The sequence below is a fragment of the Camelus bactrianus genome, chromosome 6 (assembly GCF_048773025.1).
Source record: "Camelus bactrianus isolate YW-2024 breed Bactrian camel chromosome 6, ASM4877302v1, whole genome shotgun sequence".
NCBI classification, from domain to species: Eukaryota; Metazoa; Chordata; class Mammalia; order Artiodactyla; family Camelidae; genus Camelus; species Camelus bactrianus.
Genome location: NC_133544.1, coordinates 70,148,566 through 70,170,161, shown reverse-complemented (window position 1 = coordinate 70,170,161; position 21,596 = coordinate 70,148,566). Strand labels below are relative to the sequence as shown.

Genomic DNA, 21,596 nt, shown 5'->3' with positions numbered 1-21,596 from the left:
TTTGGACTCAGTAAGAAATGCCGGACCCTGTTGCTGTGGCAGCTTTCTGACCTTTATTGCCCAAGGAATGCAGGCTGAATCAGAGGAAAGGAAGAGACATAAAATCTGGTGGTAGGATACAAAAGTTTACCAAACCACATGGTTTGCCTCCTGTTGGGTAGGAAAGTGAGGTGGAGCTTCTCTCCTGACTCTTTTGGGAGAAAGAAGAGGAAAGAAGAGAACAGTGTAGAGCGGTTATATTGACTGTGGCCTTGAGTCCCAACAGCATGGAGGGGAGTGGCTAGCAAAGAGAGGAGAAAGGTTTTTACCTCCATAGTGGCCTTTCCTAGGTGGCTGGCACCAAGATCCCTGCTTTTCCTTGAGGGGTTGGTTGACTGATGTGTGTGTTGGGATTGGGCTCTAATAGGTGGAGGCAGGGAAAGCTGTTGTTTATAAAGATCTAACACCATTTAACTCCTAATAGGCCACCCTTACAATCTAATTCTTTGTAAAGTCTCTTAATCCCAAAGGGAAAAATTCTACCAGCACTTAAAACAGCTGTGATTATAGAAATTTGCAGGAGTCAAAACCAAATCAGGATGCGCTCTCTTCTCTTTGATGAGCTGTTAAAGTGATAGAAAAATGTACAGAACAGTCCTTGCCATCCACGTCTCACTATTGCCTTTACTCCCCTTTACTCCCTCCCTAGCTGACCCTGGCTCCTACAGCTGTAGACGTTAACATATCTGGATTTCAGATTCAAAGGGCTTCTAGTGGCTGAATATGGGCTGGTGCCAACTGGAGGGAGTTTCAAGGAACATGTTGTGGAACTTTCCTCTGTAGAAGGCCATTTATCAAACTTAACTGTAACGGGAAGCAAGGTGGGCCAGCTGTTATGTGAAGTGCAGATTTAGGATTAGATTAGGATTAGATAAGAGATAAACTAATTGGAGAATAGAAAAATAGAGAAAATCAATGAAGTCAAAGTTAGTTGTTCAGAAAGGTCAGCAAGATTGACAAACTTTTAGTTACATGACTAAGAAAAGAGGAATCAAATGACTGTTGGCATTACTACTGATGCTACAGAAATAAAAATTATTAAAAGATAATATTATGAACAATTGTATACACCAACAAATTGGATAACCTAGATGAAATGGGCAAATCCTAGAAACACAAAAGCTATCAAGACTGGATCATAAAGAACTAGAAAACCTATTCTATAGAACAGAGCTATAACAAGTAAAGAAACTGAATAAGTAATCAAAAATCTCTCAAAAAAGAAAAGCCCTGAACCTGCTGGCTTCATTTACCTGCTGGTAAATGTTAACAAATACTTGAAGAAGAACTAACACTAATCCTTCTCAAACTTTTCCAAGAAATTGAAGAGGAGAGAAAACTTCCTAACTCGCTCTGTGAGGCCAGCATTTCCCTGATATCAAAGCCAGATAAAAACATTAGAAGAAAACTATAGACTAATTTCCCTTATGAATACTGATGCAAAAAAAAACTCAACAAAATACTGGTGAATCAAATCCAGCAACATATTAAAATAATTATGCACCATGACCAAGTGGGATTTACTTCTGGTATGCAAACATGATTCAACACATGAAAATTGATCAGTGTAATATACCACATTAACAGAATGAAGAGAAAAAAGCCGCATGATTATCTTGGTTGATACAAAAAAAGCATTTGACAAAATTCAACCTTCTTGCATGATAAAATGAAAACCTTCAATGAACTAGGAATAGGAAGAAACCACTCAACTCAGGATTTAAAGGTAAGGTTCAACCATATAATTCCTAGAAGAAAACATAGGGGAACATCCCCTTGACATTGGTCTGACTCATTGGAGAGGACTAAGAGGAAGGAAGAGGTGTAGAAGATTCTTTTGCAATTTAGGTGTCACCAGGAGCCACCCAACTCTTAGATACCAGCTAAGATTGTCTTTCCTGCCATCTTCCACATTCCATGTATTATTTTTTGTTCTTCTTATGAGTTTTTACAAATCATTTCTCCTACTTCTCTATTCTATAACTTATGGCTATTTCTTTATCGCTGATTCAACAATGACTCAAACTTGAGAGATAACAGCTTCTTCTTTCCCAGAATACAGTCGTAAGTGTCAGCAAAAGGCAACTTGTGCAGGCGAATATTTACAACTGTATCTGGAAGATTTTACTGGCCAGTGAAGTTAAGTGTGTAAGAGCATACATTGCAGCACCGCTTAGAAAATAATCTAATTGAATATCAACTCTTCTGGTCTTCTGAAAGTTCCTTGTCCATTTCCACCAGCTTGGATTTCAGTGTCTCATCATGTTGTTCAGTTTTCTCTCCTGCTTCTTCTCCTCCCAGATGTGACAGAAAATTCCATGTGTTTCATTATTATAAAGAGCATTTCATTTCTAGCACTTATCACTCCCCCACAATTCACATTTTGCATAACTCAAGATTTCTTAATGTGCTCTGCTAAAAAAGGTTTCATGCATGCCACATGTCACCCTTTCTTCTCTCCCACTGTTAGGGGTAGGAAGAGAAATATGGAAGTTTATTTCCCCAGAGCTAATAATTATGCCTTTACCTTAGAAGATAGGAGGGTACAGTTGATTTTGATTTTAAATAACGGTTGCAACAATATCTTCATTATGTTAGTACCTGACTGTAAAGAGTTGGTAAATGCTAGTTTACCAGAAGGGCCACTGAAAAATACTCAAGAGATCAAGTTCTTATCCTGGTTTTGTCACCAACTAGTTATGTGATTTTGGGGAATGTGCCTCAGTGGGACTGAATGAGTAATCTCCAACTTCCTTGCCAGGTCTGTGAATCTATACTTTGTCTGAGAGTCTCCCTGATGCCTGTTTCTTCTATAAAGGCAGCCATGGCTGGGATTTCCCCCTTCACAGGTGGGTGAACATCCCACTACTCTAGGCTCTGCCGCAACCTCTCCCTGGCCAGCTGTCTGCTCAATGTCCGCTGTCAGAAACAACAGAGATTTTAGAGGCCAAGCTTTGGAACCAGACACAGGCACAGACTCTGTTTCTTTCAACTCAGAACTTGTTTTATTTTGTCTCAGAACTTACTTACTTATTTGTAAACTGCATATAATATCCTTTGGAGGATTGTATTTAATAGAATAATGCACATGAAACAATGAAGTGCCTGGCACACAATATGTGCTTAATAAGTGGAATTCATGATCATGAACATCCTGTCTGTTATAAGGGGGCTGGGTGAGTGTTCTGGCAAACTCTTTTCTGGGTTGGCCAAGGCATTTTAGTGTGTGTGGTGGAATGAACTCAGGTTACTGTTTAGGTAACTCCTAAACTTTGGTTTTGCTGAGGGGAATATATAATCTGAGAGGGAGAGCTGAATATTTCTGGGCCCCCATATTTTTTTTCCAGAAGCTATGTAGAGGAAGAGGAATGTAGATTGATTAAAGGGCCAATCAATCTCCTGGGAAGAGAGAGGACTTTGAAAAGAAAAAAATAAACATGACCAAGAGGGAATTTGATTTAGTTTCTGCAGAGTGATGAGCAACCTGGATCCCTTTTCTTCTGCCTCCATGAATCTTAAATTTATTTATTTATAAAAACTTGATATAAATAGCACTTTGGAGTGGAATCTATTTTGGGTGATTCATGGTGGGCATAGGTGTAAGGACAGAGACTGTGTAAGGAAATCCACTCAGGACACATAACCTGAATATTTTAGGCAGATTATAATTGTAGGTGGTGACGGCTCTTGGGATACAGTGCTATATCGTCTATGCTCTTCACGCTCAGCCTCTGCTCTGGTCTTTGAACCTGTGAATAATGAGACAGGTTTGCCATTACCTTGGACCTTCCTCCATCTGGCCTGCATCTAGCCGGGTATAATTTACCTATGTAAAGAAATTGTTTCTAAGGAGATCCTGCATGTACCGTGAAACAGTGCCCTCTACTGTTCCTGAAGGAACCATGCAGCTGTCAAATAACGAGGGCAGTGCACCTACTCCAGAGCCAAAGCAAGCTGCTCGAGCGTCTGCAATGATAGAGGCACTGGGGAGTCAGCCACTGGCACCCATAGTCACTTACCCCTGTGAATATTCAGCAGAAGAAGAAAGACAACAGCAGCTTAACTCCCCTACACTTGTTTCTAAACAGGCTCCCACCTGCTACATATGAATGCTCTCTTCCCAGTTTTTACTGCTAACACAGAAGAGCTTCTATTTTGCTCCTTGACAGAAAGAGTTTGAAAATAATGATTTTAACTATTGAACCTTGCCTTTAGAAGACCTCTGCTTCTCAGTATTATAAAATTAAAAATTTTACACTTTAAGGAAGCACAGTTAATAGCTCTGATGAAATAAAGGCATATAAAACAGCAGTTCATTGTCAGAAGTTTATACCAGCAAGGGATCAACATATTTTTCTTTATTTCTTTTTAATTTGTTCCCTCTCTTCCTCCTCCCCTCCCCTCCCCATCCTCCTTTCCTTCTTCCTCCTCCTCCTCTTCCTCCTGCTTTGTCTTCTTTTAAAAAATAAAACCATGTAAATTACTACAGAATGTCCTGCAGTAACGATGTTACATGGTGAAAATGATTTAAATGACTTTCTCTACCTTCTGGGAAGTTTTTGTTTTGTTTTTTACTGGCTCTCTACCCTCTGAGCAGACATCAGTGCCCTGAATTCTCACTCTCAGCTACTGTATTCCAAGTATCACCCTAAACAATACAGTCAACTTTACCTTTACTTTAAATAACAAAAAGGGAAATTCTGTAGATTTTAAGCTGGCCTTAGGGACTTGCATTTTCTATAATAATTTTGAACTGTTTTCTCAGCATTATTTTCTTTAGCTACAACAGACAAAATATAGTGAAAAATGAAATATGCATGAAAGAAATTTTTGTAAAGTTTTCTTAAAATAAATGACTGTGAAACCACAATGTGTGAAAGTTCGTTTTTTTCCATGATTTTGAGTTTCAGATTCATAAGTTTGGAAGACATGGATTTCTTGCTTTCTCATGTGCCTGGATGCTGGTAAATGGGAGCTGGCCACAACTTATCTTTCCCTTCTGGATTAACTTTCTTAATCCGGTGAATTGCCAAGAATGAGGTCCAGGATAATGCAGCATTGACCACTGAGTGGGAAGGAAGGACCAGATTCCATTGGATACAAGAATTCCACTGCCAATTGGTGCGGGAATAAACTGAATAATAATCTGCGTAGTGCATACCATGCAGACCTTTACTGACATGGTGGAGGGTATTTCCACTTGCAGTGCTGGGTAAATAGCTCAGTTATTTGTATTGTCAGACTACACGTGTTGTGCATTACACTAGTGATTGCCAAAAGAAAAGGGTTGGTTCTCTCTGAAGCCTGAGGTTAAGAAGGAATTTACCCATTCTAGGCAATTCACCGGATTAAGAAAGTTGCTCAGTTTTTTGGTATTTCTATTTGATTACTTCGATTTAAAATAGTCATCTAGGGTAGAAGATGCTTTTTGTCTTTCAGCTAAGAATGACTTTGCTGACACATGGTCAGCTTACTTAGTGCTTGGCATGTCATTTCTCTCTCAGACTGGCATAACCTATGGATCTGATGTCACTTCCTGTTGGATATAGGCATGGGGAATCACTTTCCTTTATTTTTCTGTTGTAGGACTCATCATAGACATATGTGATATATATATTTCCTTCCTGCCTTCCCAATGACAGACGGTGTGTCTTCTTTATCTTTATATCCCCAATACTACACAGTACTAGAGATTTAACAAATATTCTTTTCTCTTCCTTTCCCTTCTGTTCTTGAATCATTAGCAATATGAACTTCTAATTGTAAGCAGTGATTACTTTGAAATGTAGACGTATAAAGATGCCACCTACACAGGCAAGTCGATACCAGCTCAAAAAACCCAGGTATGGCAGCTCAAACACTGCCTTTCAGTAAAACAGTGCTTCTCTTTTCAAGGGGCAGAAGTTTCAGAACAGCTGGGGAAGTGCTGGAAGGGAAGGTGTGCACCACGAAGCCTTCCTTGTAGGGTGTCATTGGGCCCTCGTGTTTTGAGTCTTCCGACCAACCTCTTCACCTCCAGAGGGGTGGGTTTCCTGAGAGTAGGCTGATTTCTCAGACTGCAGGGCCTTCTGTGGAGGCAAAGGTGATGGTGGCAGAAACTGGAATTAATCCTTTAGGAACCTAATGCTGGAACATACGTCTGGGTATATGAAAGGAAGGAGAGGTGCAGTCTTAGCTCTGGAACTGGGGCCCTAAGCATGGGCATCCTTAACACTGAAGGATGGAACCTAGTTGCCTCAGCAAAATATATCATTAGACAGTATCTTAGACTACATATAAGATAAGCAGATGTCCTGGTTTGCTGAAACAGTCCTGTTTGATTTCTCTTGTCCTGACATAGTTATTAAGTGTCCTTTCCTATTATCAGATGTGTCTCAATCTGGACAATTCATTATGTATTCAACCTGTGTAGGACCAGTTTTCAACAGTGACATCGTGTGGCCTCAAGAAGCAATGACAGTGAATCAAAGCGTTAAAGTTCATACCCTTCTGGTGTGGAAGTGAGAATGACCCCTTTGTGCTCTTGGACTTCAGAGTTGTCAAGGTCCCTGATTTAGAAGAGTGGGAAAGTTCAAGAGGGAGTTTAAATATATCATGTTAATGAAGCCTGTGGGTGCTTCAGCAATTACTTGGGAAAAGAGGAAGTCTGACCCCAAGTTTGTGAAGCAGTTTATATGTCACATGTTATTTACTTTAGAAACCTTGCTTACTTTAGCTCTAGAGACCTGGTTCTTTACATGTTTATATTGAGCTCTTTGCAGTAGTTTATCTCAATCTATGATCTTGAGAAGCTACAGCTTTTACTGGTAGTAAGACATACGAAGTGAGCTGTCATTTTAAGAGTTTGTTGAATTGCTTAAGTTGGATATTTTTGTGTGAGGATAAAACTAGTGATTAAGTGAGCATCTGCTTTTGCCTGCCCAGTATCCCTTTCCCTTTCCCTGGGAACCAAGTGCCCTTCTCCTGTGGGAAACACATTCCATATAGTTTAGGTTGGCTGACTCCCTTTATCTCTTTCTTGGTCCCTTACCTCCCTTGTCCCTTACAAGAGGTTAGACATATGATTCATGGATTCATACTTGACTAATCAGAATATTCCCGTCCCTTTGGCCACAATGATTGTGGGATGGGGTAGACAATTGATCCCAGCTAAGTCAATTTATCTGAAGTTTCTTGCTGAAGCTATTATAAAAGTCTGTTTCATTCTGCTAAGGTTGCTAATCTGGTAGGATGAGGCTTAGGATGTTCACAGTATCTTCTCACTAAAAGGAGAATACCCATACAAAGAGAAAAGAGAGAGAGAGATGAAACCTTGATGCTATTGCTTTGAGGCTTCTGGATCCAGCCATGCCTGAAGCCCCAGATTTCTAGTTCCATGAGGCAATACTTTTTGTGTGTGTGTGCTATAAATTTATAAATTAGCTTAAGCTAAGGTCACCTTCAACCAAAGAATTTTAATATAAGTGGTGAGCCGTCTTCTGCATGGAAGAGATCCAGTGTCTTAGATTTTTAAGATTTACTAGAATAAGTATTGATCAACTCTAACTTTGCTTAGCATCTATGATGTTATTCCAAAAATAGACTAGTTTTTTTTTTTTTTTAAACTATCTGGTAGAATTTAGCTTATCCATATAGCCACAGAAATCTATTGACAGAGCTCTTTACTGGGCAAGGTCCATCTTGGAAAGGCAACATGAGGAGGAAAGGTAATCAAGTAAGCAAACCTCAAGGGAAAAACTGAAGAAAAACTCTTCCCTCCAGAAGTTTCACCGTCTCTTAGTCTACAGACTCAGATACCACTTGCCTTCTTTTGCTCAAGGGTATTTCTTAGGGATCAGTGGGGTAATATGTCCTCTGTCTCAAGCGTGAGAGATGGAAAGAGAAAGCATCTTAGCTTCCACAAGATGTTCCTGTTCAGTATCTTGGGCAGTATACTGACAAAGAGATCTGGATTTACAAAACTTATATGGAAAAACAAGTAGCCCAGCAGTCTGATGAAAAACAGGGTGGTGAAAAAGAAACATCGAAAAATCCTGAAAAGAGAAAGCCAAGAAACTGTTAACTAGAGGTTAGAAAATCTGGAATAAAAGTCGTACATAAATGCAGGCCTGACTCCTTATTGACATTCAGATGTCCCTACTCCCTTTACAAAAGCAGCCTCTTCTCATAGGCTGGCCTGTCAGCTACTCTCTCTCCCATCACCATGTTTAATTTTCTTTTAGCATTTATCACTATCTGGAATTATCTTGTTTTTTTAAAATTTTTGTTTTGGAAAATTGTTTTCCAAAGTAGTTACACCAGTTTATACTCTAACAACAGGGTATATGTTTCTGTGGATCCACATTCTCTCCAACATTTGATATCATCAGACTTTAAAAGTTTTGCCAATCAAATGGGTGTAAAGTAATACCTCACTATATTCTTGACTTGCATTTCCCTTGTGAATGATGATGCTAAACATCTGTTCATAGATTTATTGGTCTTACGTATTTTCTCTTGCCCATTTGTCTATTAGGTTGTTTGGGCTTTCCTTATTAATTTATAGGAATTCTTTATATATTCTTGATATCAATCCTTTTCCTTTGTACTTTAAATATCTTCCCTCTACTTTGTGACTCTCTTTTGCTCTAAGGTGTTAAAGAACAAAAGTTATCTTTAATAGAGTCGAGTTTATTGACCTTTTCTTTAGTTAGAATCAATGCTTTTTATGTCTTGTTAAAAAAAGAAATCATTCCCTACCCCAAGGCCTCAAAGATACTCCTATTTTCTATTAAGAGTTTATGGTAGTTTAAAATTATGTTCACAAATTCTTCGATACTTCTGCGTTCAAGAGATTCCCCTCCATTGGACTAGACTTGATGACTTGCATGGAAGTGACAGTGTGTGATTTCCTAGACTATGTACTAAAAACATTGCAGCTTCCTCCTTACCTGCAGGAGCAAACCAGCTGTTATGTTGCAAGGACACATAAGCAGCCCAGCAGAGGTCCATGTGATGAGCAACTGAGATCTCCAGCCAACAACCATCTGCGTAAGCTGCCTTGGAAATGTGTCTGCTAGCCTCAGCCACGCCTGCTACTGACTGTAATTTCAGCCAACATCTTAACTCCAACCTCATAACAGATCCTGAGCTAGAAACACCCAGCTAAGTAGTTCATAGATTTCTGACCCGCAGAAAATGTGGGGTGATAAGTATTTGTTGTTTGAAGCCACTAAATTTTGGAGTAATTTGTTATGCAGCAATAGATAACTAATGCTGAATTTTGTAGTTCCTTTCCCTCCCTCCCTCCCTCCCTCCCTTCCTTCCTTCCTTTCCTTCCTTTCCTTCCTTTCCTTCCTTTCCTTCCTTTCCTTTCTTTCCTTTCTTTCTTTCCTTAACACATCTGGGCTTGTTTTTTGTTGTATGGTAGTGATTCAATCTTACTTTTTTCTCATCTGGATAAACATTTTTTCCCCACCATATTTTTTGAACAGTGAGTTCTACCTTTTCCCTCTAGCATATAATCACTGTCATGCATGAGGTTTCTATATGTACACTGTTTCTAAGTTCTTTGTTCTATTCCATTGGATGATTTTTCTATTCCTGTCATAATACTACACTATCGTAATTACTATAGCTTCATAGTAAATCTTGATATCTCAAAAGGCATGTTCCTCACGCCTTGCTCTCCTTTAAAATTGTCCAGGTTATTTTTGACCCTTTACTCTTCTATATAGAGTATATTTTAGTCTCATTTTATTCAGTCCACTTTTACTCAGATTCTGATTTTTTTTTCAATTCTTTTGGGGCATTTGATTGGAATTGAATTGATGCAATCATCTGGAGACCATGGATATATTTATGGCCTTAAGGTTTCCTATCCTCGATCATGGTATTTCTCTTCTTTCATTCGTATTACCTTTAATATTTCATAATAAGTTTCTATGAATTTCCTTGTGATAGTTTTGATTCTTTTTTAGCTGATGAATTATTTTGCCCTTGCAGTTTTAATATGATTTACATGAGCAAACCTCCACTGTTTCCTTTGCTGAATTACCCTTATCTGGCTGTGCTGGGCTGCCTTCTGCCCCAGGACAAACTCACTACCCACCTCCACTCACCAGTCAAAAACATCCCCATCCCCTTTAGCTTCCTTGTAGAGTTAATCTTGGTGACAAGTACCAGAATCCATTCTAGGACAGCATCTTGGTCAAAATTAGAATCAAAAGCCTTTTAAAACCTATTTCCACCACTCTCCCTGAAGCTGGATACAGTATTCATGGAAGGTTCTGGGATGACATCTCTGGGATAACATTCCCAGGGAAAATCATAGGAATAACCTAACTTTCTTATTTCCTGTCAGTGCCCAGTATACCAGTGCTCCAAGGATGTTTGGATCAGAACAAGAAGAGAGACATTTGTAGTTTGATGTGATGAGCTAGGCTTGTTGGGCTTACATTTATTCAGGATACCAACTCTCTTTAAGGCAGACCATTCTTTTCCTAGGAGTTCATGTGGGCAGTTCCATGCTGGGCACTGGTGTTGGATTATAGATGAAGGTGGCCTAGGAGTTCTAGGGAAAATTTTGCTAGTTATTCTGGGAACATTGTATTTAGGGATATTGAACTATGTATACTTCACTGATCTGGTATGAAGGGGTATCCCTTTTAAGCAAATTTTCCAGACAATTGGAGCTGACCTTTAAGCACCAATAATTTTATGTTAACCATTTTGATGGGGCTCTTTCTAAATCATATTTCATACCACTTTAGATGCATGTTTCTCTATGCCTTCTTAAACATATTATATGGAACATAATTTGACCTTTTCTTGAAAATGCAGGGGCTTCATGAATACCAATTCTACTTTGCTATCACAGTGATTCCCTCAGGACTAATATCCACTCAGTTGTTTGAATGTTGAGTTCTTGTTTGGTTTAACAAGATTTTTGAGCAATTATTGTGTGCTGGATACTGTTAGGTGCTATCTCTTTTTCATGATTTTCTTCTCTCTCTTTTATCTGCTGTTAGGCAGTGGTATACTTGCATTTAGAAATCCTTTCCCTATTTTTATTTTACTTTTTCATGTCAGGGGTAATGTGCTGACATTGTACCAGAGTTTGAGGGAGGCATGTCTCCTTCCAATCATCATGCTTATGAACCACAAAAAGATGCCCCCATTTCTGATCTACTGATGTTACTGGGAAACTGGACACATCAAACTAGTTGAAATTGTTAAAGGGAAAAGGGAGTAAGTGTGAGATTTGCCACATCTCTTTTACGTGATAAGATTTCCTGTTTCTAATTATTACTAGGCCATTGACTTCTAAAAAAGTTGAGATTAGTAATCGCCTTTGGACAAGGAGGTCATATACATTGAACTGAGAAGTGTAGTCACTGATGACACAAGTTTGTTGACTTGACTGTGTGTGTGTGTGTGTGTGTGTGTGTGTGTATTTATACAATGTTCTCCTCATTTAGACTTTGCTGTCTGCTAGGATGGCTAAGTAGAATTCCCAGTTTTCTGGAAAGTTTACTTAAAGATATTTACTTACCTTTTACAGATCCCTGTTTTCTTCTTTTGGAGACAGTTATCCTGGGAGAAGAAGAATGTACATTGATAAATAAACAATTTCTGGAGGCTGTTATCACTGCCAAATACTACTCAGTGAGCCATTAATTAAATATTATATTTAGATAGTATTTTATAATTTTTTCATGTATATAATAAGCAGATGAAATTTTCAAAGACATATATGTACATATACATATAATTATATTACCTTTTATATACTGATAAGAATAAATGAAGGCATAGAAAGGTAAAGGATGTTGCCCAAGGTCATACAGCCAGTAAGTGGCAGGACCAGGCCTGGAACCCAGGTCCTCTGAGTCCACATTCTGGTCTCTCTCTACCATACTCTTACCTTCTAGTTAGCCAGTAACCCTTAGAGAAGTTCACAGGCTATGAAAACCACACAAACATATTCTAAGAGGTAAATTCTCTGTAAGAATATAAAAATGAGGATATATCCTGGATTTCTGTAACATCTCTCTTCCAAAATATTTTCTCAGTTATTTCATTTGCCTTTTAACTTTCTCATGAGATTAAAAAGGAAAAGGAATTATGATTACATTTTAACATTGTGGAAATGAGGCTTGCAGAATTGGAGTTAGAAAGCAGCTTTCTGGGTTACAAATTTGATTCTATAGCTTGCATGAGATTAAGTGGCATGCCAGCTGGTCAGTTGCTCAGGTGGCCTCTCTGCAAAGAATGCTCAGACATCATAGATCATGAACCATCATGGGACTCTTGGTAATCTTGATGAAGACAACTCTGTTGTTTCTCTGATAGGTGGTCTGAAGGAATATTTTGATGTGTCAGTGGGTATAGATGGCGGGACACATCAGGGAGCATGCCAAGTTTCGTTCTGGAGAGGCAGGCTCCAGTTAATTTCAGTTTTGTTTTCTGAGTAGATTACTCAAGCTTAGGACCATAATAGCTTGTTCAGGTCAGTGGGAAGCGTGGTCACTGTGGACATGCTCTAACATATATTTAAATGTCTGGAGGACCTCAAGGATAATAGTCAAATGATACTTGCTTTTAAGGAAGAAATGACTCCTCTTTTCTGAGATTACAAAGACTAAATATCTCAACGACATAAAATTTCTTATGAATGTCAACTTTGGCTCTAAAACCAGTATAAATTACAATTAAAACCCAATAAAGTTTATTTTTTAGCCCTTGTACTTGTTGCCACAAGACACCAAGCAGGCCAAGAGGCCCACAGCTCTTCATCCAATTTTATTTCCTTCAGACCTTTGCATATGTGCTGGTGACATCATGATGTTAAATATAAACAGACACTGAAGCTGTAGCATAAAGAAGTGGCTCCTTCCTATGTTTTAACTCACAGGCTAACTCTGAGTAGATGGTGATAGATGCCCTGGTGCTCTGTGTTGTGAGAGATTCAGGCTCATGTTGGGATCCTCAGGGAAGAATGCTGTGATTGAGGGATAGAGGAGTGGTGTTCGTGTCATGTATTGGCCTTCTCTCCTTAGAGTGTACCCTCAGTTAATGTTACTTCTTGCTTCTATTCTAAACTCTCTCTGACCTTAGGCTGGTTTCTCTGAGAACATGTCATTTGCATGGCTGTAAGAGGGAAGAGAGTTGTTTCTTCACATCTTCTTTGTTTGTTTAGGGTTGAAATGCTTTGAAGTTATATCTGGTACTATTCTTGGAAAATGCACATGGAAAGATTGACAGGTGTTTGGTGGCTTAGAGTTTTTTTGGAAGCACCTATGAAAGGTGATGACACTGAAGAAGCTGAAGAATGAGTGGGTATTTACCTTGTTCTTTTGGCTGTTACACTCTTTGCTAGCAGAGTTCATACTCAAGACTTTTGATCTAGGGGGAAAAGAACCAAGATAGAGATTGGATAAAGTACACTCAAAGATTCATACTACATGATGGTCATTTTAAAACAATTTTATATAGTCTAATGCTATGTTATCCACTAGTGTATCCAGTTGCTACATGTAGCCATTTACATTTAAATTAATTAAAATAAAATTTTTTTTAGTCACTCTTAGCCATTCTTCAAGTACTCAGTAGATGGTTAAGTGGATACTTATTAGATAGCACAGAAACTTCTCTTAAATAGCCTTGTTCTAGAATTTAAGCTTAGCAGTCAAGCCATACCTGGGGCTCAGGGAGGATTTTGGGAGACTTGAAGGTGTTTGAGTTTCATAATATGATAGCCTTACTGTGTGTCTGGAGATTAGTGCCATGCCTATCCCATATGGTTGAGTTGCTGTAAATTTGGGGGAAGTGATGATGGTACTAGTTTTAAGGCCTTTTCTATGAAATAAAAGGAATGCTCTACTTATCAAGGTGCCAGACCACTAACCCTTTTTAAAGCACATGTTCCTGCCCTTAATATAAACCTGAATAACTGATAATATGATACAGCTATAAAGAGAGATGTGTTTCTTCAGTTTTTCAAGAAGGATGGGAGAAGGACCTGCATTTTAAGTTGGTGTGGTTTGGTGGGAGTCGACCTGATCACTACAGAGGGGAAAGACATGTGGTGTTGGGGCTCACTCAATTCCACATTGGAATTAGTCAGAAATCTTTGCTGTGACCCAGGCTGAGATGGAGTTACCACTAAAACCAGGATGTTCCTTTGTTTGCCAAAGCTCACAGTTCTCTCTCAAGGAACCGAGTCTCTAGTTCTTCTTCTATTTTCCTCAAAGTTTCCTGGTACTTCTTCAAAGAGAAATAAAAGAAGGCATAGTTACTAACTAAAGCCCTATGATTTTTCTAATCACAATAAGAATGCACTATTACATTTTAACTTGAATATTTGGTAGTCCCACTGCCACTTTGTCTCCTTCCTTGACCCCACCCCACCACTACAGACCTCTCACTACATTTCACCATTGAGCAGGTCCCTCAGGTAATTGGGATTATAAATAAGAAAAGGACTCATTATTAGTTTAAGGGCACAGGGGCTAGGAGAACAGGGAGGTAACAATTATATTGGTGGTTGAGTGTCAAAGACCATAAAGTCCCTTTGGAGCGATACCTTGAAGAGTTAAAATAGTTCCAGGTAGTATTCTCTCAGAAGCCTAGTTCCATTTCACCCTGTGCCTGAACAAGCCCTTTGCTATCCCTTTACTGAGGGGCTGTACCTTTATGCAGAGGGCCTGATCTTCACAGAGCTGGGCCACAAATGCATAGTCTTCTATTACCTGGGAGCCAAAATTTAGTCTTAAATTTCTCTCAGTGAATCGCTATAAGAACAAGAGTTTATTTGTTTCTCCTGTGTCCCAGACCCTGAATGTGATTTTCTAATTGTTCTAAATTTATTTTCGCTGTACATATATATAAAGTTGACTTTTTTTTTTTTTTTTTAGGATAAACAAGATACAGTTCCATGGGGATTATCTGGGGACAATTGGGAGAAGAATCGATACTAATTTGTTGAAGATATAAATTATGGAATGTATCCTATAAAAAATGTTAAAGAGAAGGTAACGTAGGAGACTGTATTCATCTTTTTTTCATACCCTCCTGACCCTATAATGGTTTTGGATCTGGAACCTTATTCTAACTCAGTCATTTGAGGAATGCGTTAGATCATCTGACTAAGGATCGAGTTTCCCTTCCTTTGGGAGAAGTAGTATTGAAGTTACTGTGGTTACCTTGGCTAGCTCCTTCTCTTGGTCTGCACAGGAGGCTTCCAGATGTTGTAACTTAACCTATAGATAGGGAAGGAGGCTGGTAACTCAGCAAGGCAAAAACAGGATTCATTCTGAAATGCGATCTCAGATTTTATCTCACAGGCGATTGAAGCGCATTGGGCACCATTTCAGATATCTTTTTGATGGAGAGGAGTCAAACCATCCAGTGTCCTTTGCAGCTGCCTGGTGAACTTGCTCTTCTACACTCTTGACCACTGAGTATTCATCAGTGCTATCTTCACCTTTCAACTTCAGTTCTTAGTTTCCCATTTTCTTAGCTATTTCTCTTAGGAAAACATGCATCTTGAAAACTTCACTCTTCCTTTTCCTTATAGATTCATTGCTCACCCCTTTCTCTCTCCCTGTGTTCGTTCTTCCCTCTTTTCCTTCCTTGAATATTTGATGAAAGCCTGTTCTATATCGGCCACTCTGCTGGAGTGACAGGGAAAGTATAGGGGGAGTGCTGAGGATACAGTGGTGAACAGAATTGACAGGCTCTCTGCCTCACAGAGCTGACATTCTAGTTGGGGGACATAACAGATAAGTCCACATAATAATGCTAAGTGCTATGAAGGAAATAAAAGCAGAGTAACGTGATGAGAGTAAGTGATGGTGTAAGAGCTATTAAACGTGGTTGCAGTTGTAGCAGTCATCCCATTAAACTGATGAACTGATCACCAGCATGCAAGAGGAACAGAAGATAAGGAGATGCTATATATTTCATAGAATTAGAGATGTCACCTGATAATTCCATAGAACAGGTGGGCAAAAGGGAGTGATCCAAAGGGTTAATTATGCTCTAGAACTCTTTAGGGCTGGGCTGGCTGTTGCCAGGAAAATAATAGTCACCGTTCTGACAATGCCTGAAACTCTATATTTATAGTTTATCAGCTCAGCTCACCTGACATAGTCAGCATTAACATGTTGTAGCTAGATTCTGGCGGGCTTACTGTCAACTTATTTTGGGCAGGAGAAGGAAGAAAATCAATCTCCTGACTGCTACAGTTATATGGCGGGTGTAGTCAAGAGGCTTCATAATGCTTTCTATTCATAGCTTCAGTTTCTTCCATGTGTACACACAGACCCCAGATTTCTTTCTTTCCAGATAAGTTTCCTGGATGAGCACAGCCAAGCAAGCTTACTTGGTGGTTTTAAACTCACCCCCCCCCCTTTTTGGTGGCCATTGATACTAATTTGGTCAAGAGAAGACAGAGGAATAATTCTCTATTCTTTCATTTTCTATTTCTATTTTCAGTGCGGCCATCTCTTCAGAGGCTTCGTATACACAGTAGGGACTTCAGTGTGGGTGTAAGAAGCTAAAGGAAAATTAGATAAGGCAAGGACAAAGATGTAATTCTACAGAAAGTATCAAGGTAGAATTTTATCTGCTCTATAAATGAAAAAAGTAAGCCTCTAGTTCTTCTTGCATCTTTGATCAGATGGCTTGTAATAGTGCCCAGGTTCTTAGTTCTGGAACACAATTAGAGAAATGCTAAGCACTGCTTAGCAGGTAGAACTCAATAAATACTTGAATGACCAATTTAATGATTTCTTTTCTAGATTGGATTCAATGACAGGATGTGTAAATTGCCTAGCACACAGCAGATTTACAGATCTTAGCTCTGCCTCTATGAGTTTATGCATATGCCTCAGCCAGACTTTTAAACAGTCACTTTAAAATTATATGACTTCAAGGTTTCAGCTCTCCAAAAAAGGAAAAGAATGTTTTTTTTTTATACACAATTTCAATTTTCAAACTGAGGCTGGGAGGGACTGATTACATTGCCCAACTTCATATACCATACTAAGTGCTGGGACCAGGATTTACATCAGGGATTTCAGCTGCCTCCAAAGTTATATATGCATTTGTGTTCTGCTCTTCCTTATGGAAGAGGGAACAAACTATATGGTTTCAGAGTGAAATTTCTTACTGAGAGTAGAGGAAAATTCAGCACTCAGTGGCCCAGGCTTATGCCCGACATGAGTAAAACTACAAAGAATTTATTTCAACTTTGACAATTGTTTCCACTTGAAGGCTTGTCTCCTGGTCACATAACCAAAACCCATTCAAAATTGCTCTTCTGTTTACCTTTGAATCTTCTGGAGTTCCCTTTAGATTGCCTTGTTCACACTTAGTTGCCTTTTGCGATTTCCTTGTAAGCTACAGTTTCAAATAAAAAAAAATCATTGCAAATAAAGAATACATCAAACAAAAAAAAAAAAACAAGAAGACAAAGACATTGTCTGGTGTGTGGGGGTCAGTAACTTGGCCTTGATAAAGGCTGCCTGGAGATGGTCCCTTGGTGGATATTGGTACCCTTAGAAACATCTTTATTCTACCTCCATCATCTTCTCACTAGTCTTGGCCACCAAAGCTAGAGTCTTCTCAAGGCAGGAGTACTTTTCTTAACTCCTAATCCACGCTGGGTCACTCAGGGCTGCAGGCATGGGTCAGAAAGTAGGGTAATCATAGGAAGCTCACTATATTCTGAGCAGGACTTGAGGTAGAGGAAATGCCCAGACAAGGGAAAGGGAATCTTTAGAAATTAAGTATTTTTAAAAGTCTGTTGAAAGTAAAATTAACCTCTCACTACAAAGTTGCCAGCCAGTCAATTCAACAGAATATCTATTGGAATCCATTTACTTGTGATAGAATGAAGAACCTCTAGGATCACAGAACACAAGAACCCACCCACTCCTTTCATCTGACCCTTGCAGGGAAGATCCATGGCCACAGGTCATGAGGCTCAGCCTTAGGAGAAGGGAGCAGGAGTGGTACCCACCACCAGCACATGTGGGATCCTCTAAGATCATTTTCCCTCCCTTGCGTCTTTGATGACTGGGGTTGCTATGGGAGCACTGGGGAACACAAGAGCCCCATCCCACCTTTCTTTCAAGTTCTGCTATACTGTGAACCAGAGTCTCATTCTTCCTTTCCTGTTGAGAGAAAGAAGCAGGGTGTAAGTGTGCATCTGCACACCATTGTCTGTTTTTATTCAGCTGATTGTTCTTCATTTCACTCTGGTCATATTTTGCTGCGGGAACTCTACCTTACTGCATAATGTCAGGTAAAGTACCCATTGTTTGATCTCAAAATATACACACTCACTTACCAGGGCTGGAGATGCCCACATGCAGGGCTTCCCAATACTAAATATTACCAAAGAAACCCTGCCCTCCACACATCCCCTTCATGATGAACACATCCTGCCATGACTTCTGAATTGACTACTCCTTTGTCTGTGAAAAGGGGAGACTAGCCTATCTGACCATTGATGAGAGACAGGATGATGAATAAAACCTATCATATGGTGCTTCCCAGCTTCTTGCTTACCAGCCTGGCTGTTTCTTCCTCTAGCTCCTGCAAGGCTCTTTCCCTTTCCATCGTGGTGCAGTTCTCCTTCTCCCACTCCTCATCCTCTGCCAGGTCTCTGTTCTGAGTGATCTCACTTTCCAGCCTGGGTGACACAAGCATACCCTGTGAGGAAATGGCAGCTTCTGAACTGATAAAACACATATTTCAGTTTCAAAGATGCTTCAGTGACAATAAACATGAATCTCAAGTTGGAAACCCTTCTTTCCTGGATCCTTAGCATCAGAATCACTTTAAAGGCAGGAAAAGATTGCTTTGATTCCCAAGTCACACATCCCAGTGTTCTTTCAACTCAGGTAAATAGCACCTAGGAATCTCTGGAAAACTTGCTCTATTTCAGGGTTGGAGCCACAGAGAAATGCCAAAGAATGAAGAAGGAAATTTGCTATACAAGATCGAGGTCTCTAGAACAAACAGAAAAATTCAGTTTTGTCTCTTCTCTTCCACCCCGTCCTTTGGATTGCGAACTTCCTGCATGAAACCCCAACACTCACCTTTGAATCTCATCTTCTTTCTCATGGATTTTGAGAAGAAGTTCCTGATTTGCTTCATCTATTCTTTGCATATCCCTTTCAAGGTCCATATTCAAACTGTTAATGTTCCTCTTTGACTGGGCCAGTCTTAAGATTTCCACTTTCTCTGACCTGTAGACTCAGTCCCCAAAATGAACAAGGACCAGTTCGTTATCTTAAGATCAATAATCATTGGACCAAAGGGGGTATCTAGAAGACGTGTAATTCAGTAACCTGGCTGCTTCTGGGAGCACATCTTTCCATTTTCATTCTTAGGAAATTATATTTCTTAATCATGCGCTACAACTAGTTTCAGTAATTCTCAACAATTCTGTCAGCAAGGACATTTTTCTCAGGCTTTCTTGTCCAAAGTGCTCAATATAATAGTGCGCCTCCACTCTGATTCCACAAGTCTTACTTCCTTAAATAGCCTCTTGTATTGGTTTCTCAGACAAATTGTTCACAAAAATGTGCTCATGCAGTACACTTTTACTGAGCACTTTTATCTGGGCAACTGGCACATTTCTTATGATTGGAACCAGCTTTATGCAGAGCCACAAGAGATTTCCATCAGTCTTTCCCTCCCTCCTCCCATCTCAAAACTTCTCCTCCAGTGCCTGCTACAAAGCTTGAGAATCTACCATGAAAGTCACTCCACTGAACACACAGATAAGATCTAGGCACACACTTTCAGGAATGCAAACATCTTTTTTGAAGTAAATTTGAATAAAAGAAAGGTAGAGTATTCTAGAAAGTGAACCTGGCACATGGGAAGCTTTCAACAAACGTTTCTTTTTCTTGTGTGTCAATTAATTAATTTATTTGCCTTTGAAATGACTATCCATAAATAAGGTAGTGAGGCAGAGGGACTTTTGAGTAAGAATGAGGGATGATTTTGGAAAAGAAAGTCCTATCTTGGAAGGGCTGGCTTGGATGGGGACACTTACAATAGCTATCACTTCAGAAGGGCATGGAGGGCTTGGGGTGGACTGCAGTGGGGGATGGATAGAGAGCACATGGAGAGAGAGGGAGACTAGAAGATGAAGAGAGGCATCGACAGCAGACCTGCTCCATACCTTGGTCCTTGGATGTGTCTTTGCATAATCATGATTACTTACTCATAATCCAGCTGATCTTCCTTGTGTTCTTCCATTGTAGATTCCCTAAAATATCAGCAGAAATGTAGCTAATGAATTGGGGAAATGGGTCCATTTATGAAATACAAAGTAACTAGCCAAGAGCTCCCAAATATAGAAACAAAATTAACTGGTTTCCTCCCTCAAATCTTCACATTTTGGCCATGACAAAATCCAGTCTTTCAGTTTTCTGCTTATGATCTGACTATGCCTCAGTAAGAACACAATGAGGATACAGGGATAATGCTGGAAATTTCAACATATGTCCTGCTAGCAGGTATATTCAGAGATGATTGACCAACACAAAACCCTTTGGAATAAATACACAGCAATAAGAATCAATAGAGGTTATACATTTTTCTTAATTGCTGGCCCATCTGCTTTCCTTAAGAGCCCATGAGCACGAATGTAGGTATATAACTGCTCTGAAAAATAATCTTTGCCCTCTAGCCTGGCCTCTGCAAAAATCTCCTAATAATGAGATTTTTAGTATTAAATAGGGCTCAGAAAATCCAAACAGAAGTAGGTAATTTGGTTGTTCTCCCCCCTCCCCCTTGGTTTCCTCTTTATCTCCATTTCTTCCATCACCTCCACCTCCCTTCTGATGTGTATGGTCTTCCTGATTCTGCCCTAGGTAATTAGCTTCTGAAGAGTCTAATCTTTCCCCACTGGAACTGTCCAATAGAATCTCAGAACATTCTGAGGAGTCATGACTCTGCTATTGACACAGGGTGGGTGGGGCAGCATGTCATGGTGGGGCAGCATGTCATAGTGGTGTGGGTGGCAACAGTTTCTCATCATCTGTGCAGACTTGAGAGCCTAGATGGGTGTGTACATTTCATGGCCAAGTCTTCCCTTTGGCAGCAGTAGTTTAATGAATCTGATTTCTGGGCAGTATGAAGGCGTATCCCCCGACTTTTATTTCTCTGGCAGATTGAGCTCCTTCCTGCCCAGATGTGACTAATATGGGAAGTCTGAGACCTAAGGCCGGCAGTCTAATCCCTTCATGTAGCCAAATGACTACTAATTCATTGGCCAAACACTGAAACATTGAACGAGCACCTATGTATGCCAGGCACTGTTCTAAGTACTAGGGAGACAGAGTCAACAAAAAAGCCAAAGCACCTGCCCTCCTGGAGTTTACAGTCTAGGGTGTGTGTGTGTGTAAGGGGGAGGGATAACAGAAGCAACAAAATAAATGAGTAAATTAATTTTGTTTGGCATGGTAAAAGAGGAGAATGCTGGAAAGAAACATAAATGGGTGAAAGGGATAAGAGGAGATGGAGTGTGTATCGTGTGTGGGAAGGAAGTT

General features: G+C 39.6%; 1 protein-coding gene and 1 non-coding gene across 2 annotated transcripts; both read right to left on the bottom strand.

The window, feature by feature from the left end:
* Positions 1–7,873: 7,873 nt before the first annotated feature.
* Positions 7,874–20,301, bottom strand: TMCO5A (transmembrane and coiled-coil domains 5A). The gene is made up of 11 exons (XM_010965321.2): positions 20,267–20,301; positions 19,131–19,280; positions 18,598–18,721; positions 18,150–18,200; positions 17,353–17,424; positions 15,225–15,281; positions 14,712–14,771; positions 14,222–14,286; positions 13,368–13,425; positions 11,573–11,613; positions 7,874–8,072 (listed from the first exon to the last, which is right to left on the bottom strand). Exons 1-11 carry the CDS (start codon positions 20,299–20,301, stop codon positions 7,874–7,876), a joined length of 912 nt encoding a protein of 303 aa, XP_010963623.2.
* Positions 11,104–11,190, bottom strand: LOC123619729 (small nucleolar RNA U13). Its single transcript, XR_006728395.1, has one exon. It is a non-coding gene; the product is annotated as a small nucleolar RNA U13 (small nucleolar RNA).
* Positions 20,302–21,596: the final 1,295 nt, after the last annotated feature.